This window comes from Daktulosphaira vitifoliae, unplaced genomic scaffold, assembly GCF_025091365.1.
Source record: "Daktulosphaira vitifoliae isolate Bord-2020 unplaced genomic scaffold, ASM2509136v1 Scaffold_4, whole genome shotgun sequence".
Taxonomy (NCBI): Eukaryota; Metazoa; Arthropoda; class Insecta; order Hemiptera; family Phylloxeridae; genus Daktulosphaira; species Daktulosphaira vitifoliae.
The window spans coordinates 14,207,690-14,219,989 of NW_026099575.1; the positions used below are offsets into that span (position 1 = coordinate 14,207,690).

Consider the following 12,300-nt stretch of genomic DNA (forward strand, 5'->3'; position numbering starts at 1 on the left):
AAAAAAAAAAAAAAAAAAAAACACATCATAGTAAAACCAATACCTTCTCAGCTTCGCATCGAAGCTAAAATCTGTACAACAAGTACATTTTATCCAATAATTAACTGATTATTTTATATTTTAAATAAAGGAACCCTTTTTTGGTGATCTTGTATCTTCATAAGATGTGAAATACATGTACAAGCTATAACATCATATTATATGCTAATATTATAAGTAAAAATATAATATTATAATTAATGATTTCTTCAAATAATACTCTAATTATCTATTGCGTAATAAACTATTAAGAGAAATTATAGAATTATAAGGTATATTTAACATCATTCATTCAATATTGTTCAACCCCGTGGACCAATATTTATCCATTTCAGAATTTTATACTTTTTACACATTCACTATTTTGTTTACTTTATATTTCATTTTCTTCTTTTTTGGTTTATTACAATATCATTCCGCCTCCGATGGATTAGTCGGCTATTAACGACATCAATTCAGACACGGGTTGAATTGTTCAGACCTTTAATAAAAGAGGCTATAATAATCAAATAAATCGATTATTCTCATCACTACTATAAGTTTAAGAGATTTGTTTTTATTCAGACTTTGAAATGTGATACTTTAACTAAATTTGAAAAGTTAAGAGAGCATTGTGATACATAAATACACAAATGTAAAAAGGCATAAAAATGCATAAAATGAAAGAAGCCATAAAAATCCAAAAAATAATAGAACCCATGGAAATGTATAAAATTTTAGAAGCCATAGAAATGCATAATAAATTGCTAATGAATTTTTATTCTTTTTTATTATCTAATGTACTGAGGTCTTTAATTTTATGCCTCTCTGTGGTCTCTTTAACTTTGTATATTTATATGGTTATTTAAAATTTGTAAATTTCTATGGCTTTATTAATTTATTAACTCGGTTTGATTGAATTTTTGCGGTCGTTTTGTTAAATTAGTTGTATTGTACTCACTAATCCTTATGATTCCATTTATTCCTAAAATATATTTGTCAGTATGTGTTTAGCGTAGATTATGGTAATATTGTTACCGAAATATGCGAAATTTTAGTAATTCTTTTATGGGTTTTTAGTTAAATATTTTTAATAAAGTTTTAATTTGAAATAATAATAGCAACAAGTGATTAATTTTTATTATATTTAATTCATTCGTTTATTTTATAAAAATAATAAGTCACATTTATTCGTTGTCTTTCCATTTTATTTTGAAATTGTTTAATTACACCTAATTATTTATTATATTAAATATGAGAATTAATAATTATCATTGTGACTAAACTTAAACATTTTACATGAGCTGGGAGATGAATGATTTTTGAACCCGTTAATCACACTGTTTTTAATACATCATATGTAGACTAAAATTTAAAGCATTATTTATGTCTTATACTTTATAGTATCTCTCCTTCATATAAGTATATCACATAAAAAAAATTTAAATATATAGATGTACCTGGGGTAAAAAGTGCGCACTATAGTATATGGTAGTTATGAACAATTTAAACATTTTTAAAGATTGACAACTCTCAGAAATACACATTAAATATTAATAGTGAGATTAGAACTTTATAACTGAGTAATGAATTGAAACAAAATGGAAAATAGAAGCATACTTTTACCATATTGATTGAGTAAATGATTATTTAATGTTCAGAACAGTATTGTAATTATTAATTACATGTAAAGTATATTATTTCATTAATTTTAGTACATGATATACATCGTTAACTTCAATTAAACTTATTACAATTTCTTTTGCATGAATAAAATTTTTATTAGTATACCTATTTTCTAATTTTTAATTTAAATATGTTGTACTTATATGAAACCTCTGAAAACCGGATGAAGAGTCTTTAATCTCTAACTGATATATGATTTAGGTAATTTGGCTCTTTCATAGCACAAAACTATGTCACAAACCCACTGTACTACCATTTTAAATTTCACAAGAAAAAAAAAATTATTTAAATTATTTTTAGACATTTTATTGGTTTTATTATTTCATTATTAAGAGTATTTGTTCAAATGTTATAAACAGAGTTTTATTTAGAAACTTAGCATTTATTTACATAAAACAACAATTATTATTTTAAATTATTGTTGAATAAAATAGAACCAATAAAATATTTTATATTATATTTACGTTGATTGGGAGGTGCTCAAGATTGACAATGACAATTTTAATAAAATTCTTCAAAATTTTCTGCATATTTTATTACTCTAAGACTATTGCAGCAAATGAGGTAATTATATTTTAGAAAATAGCAATAAGTAGCTATTGATTTTAAATAATTTCTTAAATAAAAATTTAAACTAAAAAAATAATTAATTTGAAAATATTAATTATGATGAAGATTCTAAATTGATAAAAATAATAATAATTGTTTTACTAAATACATTTTTTTATTTCTTGAAAATAAATAGAAAATTTGATTATAATTTGTTCTTATGTTTGTCATAATTATTAAATATTAGTAGAAAGGTATTTAAAGTGTCTGAAGTATAAGGTATCAGGTTTTCTGACAATTAACTGAACAAAAATGTTTATTAATAAATAATTAATTAACGTGAAATAGTTTATAATTAATCAAAGGTAATTTTTTCTATCTTATCTAAAGTGTAAAATTTTTAAATACCCTTATTATTTTTAAGTTCTATTCACGTGTTTGAATATCATTTGTATTTTTATAACCATTACTTCAGAAATATTTTCTAAAAAAACGTAATGTCTATGAAAAATCATAAAATAATATTTGATGTGTATAAATAATGTAATACGTAAATTTAGTTTAATATTAACTTTTATTTGAGATTTTTATTATTTTAATCAATTATTTTTTAGCTTCGGTGCGAAGTTTAAATTTTATTAGTTTTACTATGTGTTTTTTATGAATATAGCTACATTTTCTTAGATATCACTAAAACAATTTTATTAAACTATACATAATATGATCACTAATCGTATTTAATTGAAAACGTCACCCTCAAAAAAAGGAAAAATTTTCTTTCGTTCTCCGTAAATACAAAACTCCTCTGCAAAATTTCAATTTTAAAATATCAGTAATTTTCTGAATTTTTAAAAATTGATGAATCAAAGTACATTATTTTAAAAATGTTTAAGGTATTTACCTTTCATTAGGTATATATATATATATTTTAAATTTAACCCTTGCCTTTTCTATAATAGGGAATTCAAAAGAGCAACTAAATGTAAAATAAGCCTTTTCAACATTTTAAAAATGTTTCAGTAATACTTCAATTTTTAAACATATGTTAAATTATCATTATTTATAGATTTACATCGTAGTGTTTCTTATGTATTTTAGCATATGGCATCGGATAAAAAAAAAAATAATAATAATAATATTAATAAATAAAAACATAGCTCAGTGGGAACGTTGCATAGTTCGATCCCGTATAATGATATCTGACAGTGATTAAAATCACTGTCATAAAAAACGTTTCAATGCAAATCTGTAGATAGTGTTTACTTTTAAAAAATTGGTGGATTGTTCCAAAAGCTACATGATCTATTAATTCCTTATTTATATTATGATTACAAGTTTTATGATTTATAAGTGTCATATATGAATAAATAAAAAACCCAGCACAGTGGGGTCATAGCACAGTTGGGACGTGACATAGTTGGGTTATAAATCTTATAAAAGAAATATCGACAATTCTTCGTAACTATAAGTTTTTATAAGTTCTACGAGTTTAAAAATGGGAACTTATTAAAAAAAATTAAGTCATCAAAATTTTTATGTTTTCTGAAATTTTCAGAATTTTGGATTTATGGATTTAGTTCTATTAGATGATCTTAGAAATTTCTCATTTACTACAAAAGATTTAACAATTACTCAGTACTTTAATCCAGTTGATGATGAATGGAAAAGAGAAAAATGTAGAAGCTTAGGGTTTACATATAAAGAACCTGTAACGTACCAGCACTTCACTAGAAATGTGATCCCCCTTGATATAGTGAACGAAAGAAAACATTTGTATAGAATTTTGTCTGATTTAATATGTGGAGATAGTAGTTTACATAGTAAACTACAAAAAAAAATTTTAATCGTAAGTTATTCATTTAAATTTTAACAAATAATATTAATTTTATGATGAATTATTTTTTATACATGAAATAAAAATTAGAGTTTTAGAGAAAATCCAATCATGCATGAATTGTTTCTTACTAAAGAAATTTTCAATGAATATTTAAGCAAACACGTGATCATTAGAGAATCAGGTAATAACTTTTATTTTATACTACATACTTTTTAATACAAATTTATAGAGATATTATTGAGTTTTATATTTGCAAATAACTTCAAAATATATTTTCTTTAAAACATAATTGAATAACTCTGTACCTGGAAGCAGTAGGTTCCATTAAATAAAATTTCTATATTTGGTGTATTAGCATATGGAAATTTGTTGTGCATCTTTTTACCTATCTCAATTTTAACCATGTTATATATTTACAGAGTTATTAATAAACTAATTTAAATGTTCCAGTATAGTCTTTTAAGAAAAATATTGTATTATTTTTATTCTTCTGAATAGTAACAATGATAGACTTGCATCCTTTCTGTTTCTCGGATATAAATTTATATTACCTAGTTCAATACAAATAAAGAGTTGAAAATAATATAAATTGATAATGGAATCTATATTTCACGAATTATTTTTTCATCGGTCTCGTTGATTTTTACTTCACGGAAGATTTTGAATATAACCAAATATATTGCCATTTTATTTACTTGCTGTGATTCGTTATTGTAACAGATACTATATTTAATAAACGTACTCAATAATACTAAATCCAGGAACTATACTAATTATTTAAAAAATTAATTACCCTGAATACATTAAGTATTAAACAGATTTCATTAATATTGTGATTTTAATATGGCCTCCTATGTAACGTAGTCTTCCCAAAAGTTTGTTTATATGAATTACGTTGGATTCTATTCACAACAATATCGAAAACAATTTTTTTAAAAATATAAATGTTTTATTTAATGAGTTATATAGGAATATAGTATAATGTCTATCATAATTTATTCCTAAACAAATCCGTTATATTTGTAAACAGAATTATTCGATATAATTAAATGAAACAAAACGCAGCAAAGGATTTTTTAGTTTGTCGTAAACTATTTGCTGTGACAATACAAACATTTAGCATTGTAGTTTTATTCATAATGACATATAAATCATTTGGTTTCATCTTTATTTTTCAATTTAAAGATTTATTTTAAAAAGTTCTATTTTCTTAGATTAAAAAAAAGTGCCATTTCGTTAAATTGCACAATGATTAAAATCTAATGATAATTCTGTTTGTTACGAAAATATATTTATTAAAGACGTATTTTTAATAAACCATTCATTTTTTATCGTTAATATTATTGTAAGCAATGTATTAANTAATAAACCATTCATTTTTTATCGTTAATATTATTGTAAGCAATGTATTAAGTTACATACATAGTATCAAACTAAGTTTTCTGTTCCTTAAAAAAACTTTAAATGCGTAGAGTAATAACATTTTGGAGAAAATGAAATCTCATCTAAAATGACATTGAGAAATATTTTGAAAATTCATGTGGTTTTCTAGTATTTTTAAGAGGAATATCCTTAATTAATTTTAAATTATTTTTTATTATTATTTATAGTACAGTAACATATATGTATTTTTGTTATATATTACAGAAATAGATGAAGGTTAGTTAAAAAAATATTATTACAATTTTTAAAATTTTATTTTAATTATTAACCAATTTTATTTTATAAAATTGATATCTTTCATAATTTTGCACATGTATGTAATATTTGTTAAATTTTAAAATATTAATTAAAAATAAATTATTGTACTCAATTATTATAAATATAACAATACAACTAATATTTGATTTCACTTAAAATATATATATTAATTATCAATTACATTTGAAAAGAGGTTAAACAATGTCCGATTTGTTATGATAATTCTACTGTAATTTTATGGAATTGCAAACATCAATTGTGTCAGAGTTGTTCCGAAACATTGATAAAAGGAAAACGATTATGTTGTCCACTTTGCAGAGCAAAAATTTTGTCTTTTTCAGACAAGGAATTGGGTATAATATAATTTTATACGTTTTCTCTGCATAATTTCTTTTGAAAATTTACTTTAATTACGTCTTACCTATGTCAAATTTTTTAGGGTACGTACATAGTACGATTGTACCAATAGAATTTTTAGCTGCAGCTTACTATCTAGATGTGTGTATTCATTTATATTTTGGAAATTATGGTTGGTTATTGTTCCGTAAAGGCTGGCCAGATTATGATGAACTTAATATGGAAAATGAAAAGTGTATTTATTTACATATGTCCAACTTACACGTGGGCGTTATATCTGATGTAACAAATCCATAGATGATTATTCACTTATCATGTAGTATCATTTGTTATATTTTATGATAGTATAAAAAATACAAGTGTTTTTATAAAATTAATTATTATTTTTTTTTGAGATGTACAATATTATACATCATTTATACATAAAATTTGTAAATTAATTTACTATATTTATTACTAAATATTTGATATATACAAACAAAAAAACGGCGGCACAGTATTGACGAGGCTTAGTTGGAACAAGTAAAAGCGATGTCCGATAGTGATTAAAATAACTATTATAAGAAACACTTCAATGCAAATTTGTAGATCGTGTTTAATTTTATGAAATTGGTGGATAATCACAAAAGCAACATCAACTCCTATTTCCTTAATTATATCCAGATTAGTGGTTCTTTGATTTAATAGTATAATATATGAATAAATAAATAAATATATATGTATATATATTATTTTATTTTGAATATATCTTTACTTCAAACAAATATAAAAATTTAAAGAGTTTGATGCAATAATTTTCAAAAAAATTTTTTTGTTACTTATGAATAAAATAAGTATTTATTTATATATGTCGCACACACACGTGGGCGTTATATCTGATGTAACAAATCCATAGATGATTATTCACTTATAGTGTAATGTCATTTGTAATATTTTATGATAGTACAATAAAAAAACGTTGTAAATTATTTTACATTATTCATTACAAAATTAATGTTATATGAAAACAAAAAAAATCATTGGAGTCTCGGAACAGTAGGGACATGGCAGCAAATATTACATTCTCAAAATTTACTAAATGTATATTATTAAAATTTTATATAAAAAAAACCCAGGATATTGGAAACATGACATAGTTGGGTCCAGTATAGATATAATCTGACAGTTATTAAAATCACTAACATAAAAAACGCTTTGATGCAAATCTGTAGATAGTGTTTAATTTTAAAAATTTGGTGGAAAAATTATTTCCTATTTCTTTATTTATATCCTGATTCCAAGTTTTATGATTTATAAGTGTAATATATGAATACATATTTATTATAGAAACTAAATATAGTATGAAGTTTATATTTAATAATTTAGTATTGTTATTTTTACGGAGAAATTATAAAGTAGTTATTATGATGTAATACTTAAAAGAAAAATCTTTTGTTATTTATAAATAAATTTACTGGTCTACAAGGAATTTTCACCGAGACTAAAATATACTTTTCTAAATTTATTTCTGTGACGATTTCAAATCTACAATTTTAGTTTTGTATTTGGACTAAATAATAACACAATTTTTCTAATTAATATAAAAATACATACCAAGCAGAATATATTATGTGCAGTATATCAATATAAATAATTATTTAAACATAAGGTGTTTATAGAAATTAATACTAAAACATTTATTTTAATGATTTATTACAATATAAATTAAAAAAAACAGTAATTATAACGAAACTTTGAGTATTACTCATAAATTGTCTGTTAAAAGTAATTATATAAGTTTCTGATCACATATTAATCTAAAAAATACAATATTTTATTTCTCATTAAATTTTCTATTCAATGATAAAAATTATAAACTTATAAGTTGAACTGAATTTATGTTTAAAATTTCAACATTTTTAAATTATAAATTTCCATAAAAATCAACTTTCTAGGAACAAAAAATTAAGATAAAAATGTAATTTTTAATTGAAATTTTTTACAGATTATATTTAACATATTAAAAATCAATTAATTACATAGTATTATAAAGAGTATTTGACATTAAAAAAGACTTCTGAAGGACTGGAGTATTAATATGTCATAAAAAATATAAATTGATCCACAAGAATGTAGTAATTAGTGGGTAATAGCATTACTAGATACAACGTATAAAATCCTAGAGTCCTAAAGTTAGTCAATTTAAATGGAATAAAAATTAAATGAACTCTGATTTTTTTCTCCATCTCTTCTTCTTCTTCCTCGCCTTAATCCCAACTACTTGGGGTCGGCCACCCTTATTCTAAACTTCCACTTGATACGATCTCCCACATCCTCTACGCTCACATTAGCTGTCTTCATATCACATTCAAGAACATCTCTCCATCTCTTTCTTGGTCTTCCTCTACCTCTTCTTCCTTCAACATTCATTTCTATAACTGTTCTTATAGCTTCCGAATCTTCTCTCCTCATAACATGACCAAACCATCTAAGTCTATTTTCTCTCATCTTATACACGATTGACGCTACACCTCTAGTCTGTGTGTAGGTTCTCAATTAATTCTAGCCAATCACATTTAACTATTAAACTATTTAACTATTAATTAAGATCACACAAGGGATCGTTATACTACTGTCGAATAAGATTAATAACTAACTTATTTCTAATGTCCATTGGTGTATTAAGTTCAGAAACATTACACTCGAGAAAATAATCATAATTTGTTTTCTATTAGTTGCTAAACGTGTTTGAACGAGTACAATTAGAATAAAATTATTCACCGAATGTATTATTTTAATTCAATTATCAAATTTATGTGACTATGTACTTGTATTTTAACTTAGAAATACGTAATATATTTTGAACACTAATTTAAAGGATAATTTTTTTTTATTATTACTTAAAACAAATAGAGGGTAGAGGAAAATTTTAGCTCTAAATAATTATAGAGCAATTAATGTAATAAACAGCATTTCATTATCACGTAATTAAAAATAATAACTTTTAAAATTATACTACATAATTATATTCTATTTAAAACAATCGGAAATCAAATTTAAAATAAAAATCAATTGAAAGAATTTTTACAATATATTATATTATTCCAACATTTTTAGAATATTAACATTATTATAATATAATATATTATATTGATATAATAGTAATTTTGTGTAATTTTGTTTAACCTTTTCAATAATTTATAAATTAAATGACACTTGATATTTAATTATTACATGTTTGGAGTATTTAATATTAACAGAGTCTGAGTCGTTCATTACAATTTGAGCCAATACTTTACGAAGTAAATTAGATAATTAATTAAAATTAAATCCAACCAAATTAAAGGTATACATTTGCATAGTTTTAACTATTTCATCGTCAAATTTCGCACAAATAAATTTAAATAACTTGGAAGTGGATTATCTTTTTTATTATAATTAACTAGTAAACTAAATTCATGTTTCAAGTTCTTTGATAAATTAAATAATTATACTGAAAATAACAAATAACTGACGATATGGTAGAGATATTTTTTGATAATTTTTTTAAAAACATAATGAACTCACCCACATTGTCATAATTGGGGTAAATATTATCGTACATATTTTTAAGTTTAGTAATTAATAATAACTGAATGTTGGATATTATATCCATTTCGTGAAGTTTTTCTAGGACATGTATCATACATTTATAAGAAAATTAAAATGGCTAATTAATCTTTCTATATCTATTATTACATTGTGTTGTTTTCCCATATCATTATCCGAAAGTACTTGATTTGGAGTTTTAAACATGTTCATAAATTCAATCATTAACAACTGCAATAGAGAAATGATCTTTTTTATTTTTTCTATATACTTACATTTAACCATTTTAATGACCAACTCTAATATAGGTTGATAGTTAGCTTAGTTATTTAGCTTCAATGGCTAAATAATAATTATTGCGTATTGTTGAATTGCCTGTTATTTCGTTTTTATTAATGACCGTATTATCAAAACCAACAAGATATTCAAAAATTTTTCTACTGATACTTTTTGATTTTTTTTAGTCGTAACTAAGATGTTAGAAAAACTTTTCCACGAATCATTCAATGTTAATATATCATTGAGTTTTATGATAAGTTTTATTTTTTGGTTCAGTGTTAATTGTTCTAATCCGCTTGAACAATTATTTTGCAGAAAACACAGTACTATTGAAAAGATTCTAAGTAAATAATTTAAATAATCCATATATGTATACTAGATTTTATCATAAATACAATACTACCTAGTGCTTAGAATTAAATAAATATGAAATTTAAAAACAATCATTGACAAACGTTTTTTTTTATTGAAGACAATATTTTTAAAGAGAAGATATAAATACATTTGGGAATGACTGAAATTTTTTCTATTTAAGTGAGTCATTTTACAAAGTATACTTAAAAATTGGCTCTGGAATCAAATGTACATGAGTAGACAATTTTTAATAATAAATTTTAAATTTTGATTATTTTTAAATGTCTAAAAATGAACAGTTTATAGTTAGGGTACATTATTTTATTATTTATTTAAGCACTTTAATCTTATAACACCTTTATTGTTCCTATAAATCAAATGTAAAACAAATTGTGACTATATTATTAATTTACAATAATTTTTTATGTAAAATTAAATATGAAATTGTCAAAAAAATTCATAAAAAGTATGTCGAATGAAAGATGTATATAAATACTAATTCTCATGAAAAAATTGTATTGATCCATATATTTTTTAAAAAGTTATAGCATTTTAAACTAAAAAAACCCAGCACATGGGGTCGCGGCACAGTGGTGACGTGGCATAGTTGGATCAAGTATAATGATATCTGACAGTGATTAAAATCACTATCAAAAATAAACGCTTCGATGCAAATCTTTAGATAGTGTTTAATTTTAAAAAATTGGTGGATTATTCCAAAAACTACACGATCTGCTATTTATTATTATTATCCTGAATGAAAAAGGGAATATTAAAAAAATATTATTTCTCATAAAAAAATTGTGTTGATCAATACACTTTTCAATAGTTATAGCATTATAAAGTTAAAAAGAAATGTTATTATTATTAATTTACTATGTTAAAATTTCTTTAGGATCATTGTTTTAAAAAAACCCAGCACAGGGGGGTCGCGGCACAGTGGTGACGTGGCATAGTTGGANTTTTTTTTTTCAAATTAAAGTACATTACATTAACTTTAATTTAAGATATATATAAAAGTGTCAGACCTTCCGGAACATTTTCAAAAGTTAAGTTGAAAATTTTAATTTTTTGTGAAAAAGTTGTCATTTTAAATCCCCCCCTGTGGGCAGGTTAAGTGTCAGATTTACAAAAAATATATACCAAATGATAAGTAAAGATATCAAGCATCTATAAAAACAAATTTACATTGATNCTTTTCAATAAGTTATAGCATTATAAAGTTAAATATAATATAAATAATAAAATCAAGAATTTTCACACGAAAAAAGCATTCGGTAGCCATTTTCGCCATGAAGGGAAGTCCAGAGGTCAAATTTTTTTTTTTCAAATTAAAGTATATTACATTAGCTTTAATTTAAGATATATATAAAAGTGTCAGACCTTCCGGAACACTTTCAAAAGTTAAGTTGAAAAAGTTCTACTTTCTATATGCATTTTTTATATTTGAAGCCCCCCCATATATAGGGAAATAGTCTGATTTAAAAAAAAAGTATATCCAATGAAAGATGTATATAAATACTACTTCTCATGAAAAAATTGTATTGATCCATACATTTTTTAAAAAGTTATAGCACTTTAGAGTAAAAAATGTAAATTATAAAATCGAAAATTTTCACACAAAAATAGCATTCGGTAGCCGTTTTCACCATGAAGACAAGTCCAGAGGTCAAATTTTTTTTTTTCAAATTAAAGTATATTACATTAACTTTAATTTAAGATATATATAAAAGTGTCAGACCTTCCGGAACATTTTCAAAAGTTAAGTTGAAAATTTTAATTTTTTATGATGCATTTTTTATATTTTAAGCCCCCCCATATATAGGGAAATAGTCTGATTTAAAAAAAAAGTATATCCAATGAAAGATGTATATAAATACTACTTCTCATGAAAAAATTGTATTGATCCATACATTTTTTAAAAAGTTATAGCACTTTAAAGTAAAAAATGT

At 23.1% G+C, this 12,300-nt stretch overlaps 1 protein-coding gene across 4 annotated transcripts in view; it reads left to right on the plus strand.

The window, feature by feature from the left end:
- Positions 1 to 6,525, plus strand: part of LOC126904543 (uncharacterized) — a 44,626-nt gene extending 38,101 nt beyond the window's left edge. Inside the window, exons 1-6 of one of the 4 annotated variants that reach the window (XM_050683649.1) lie at positions 2,152 to 2,268; positions 3,809 to 4,099; positions 4,178 to 4,271; positions 5,738 to 5,749; positions 5,983 to 6,144; positions 6,231 to 6,525. In XM_050683649.1, the coding sequence (XP_050539606.1) occupies positions 2,197 to 2,268; positions 3,809 to 4,099; positions 4,178 to 4,271; positions 5,738 to 5,749; positions 5,983 to 6,144; positions 6,231 to 6,445 (846 nt within the window). In that variant the 5' untranslated portion in view covers positions 2,152 to 2,196 and the 3' untranslated portion in view covers positions 6,446 to 6,525. Of the gene's footprint in view, positions 1 to 2,151; positions 2,269 to 3,808; positions 4,100 to 4,177; positions 4,272 to 5,737; positions 5,750 to 5,982; positions 6,145 to 6,230 lie in introns of those variants that run through there. The other 3 variants (XM_050683653.1, XM_050683651.1, XM_050683652.1) reach the window with 3 other exon arrangements.
- The last annotated feature ends 5,775 nt before the right edge of the window (positions 6,526 to 12,300 follow it).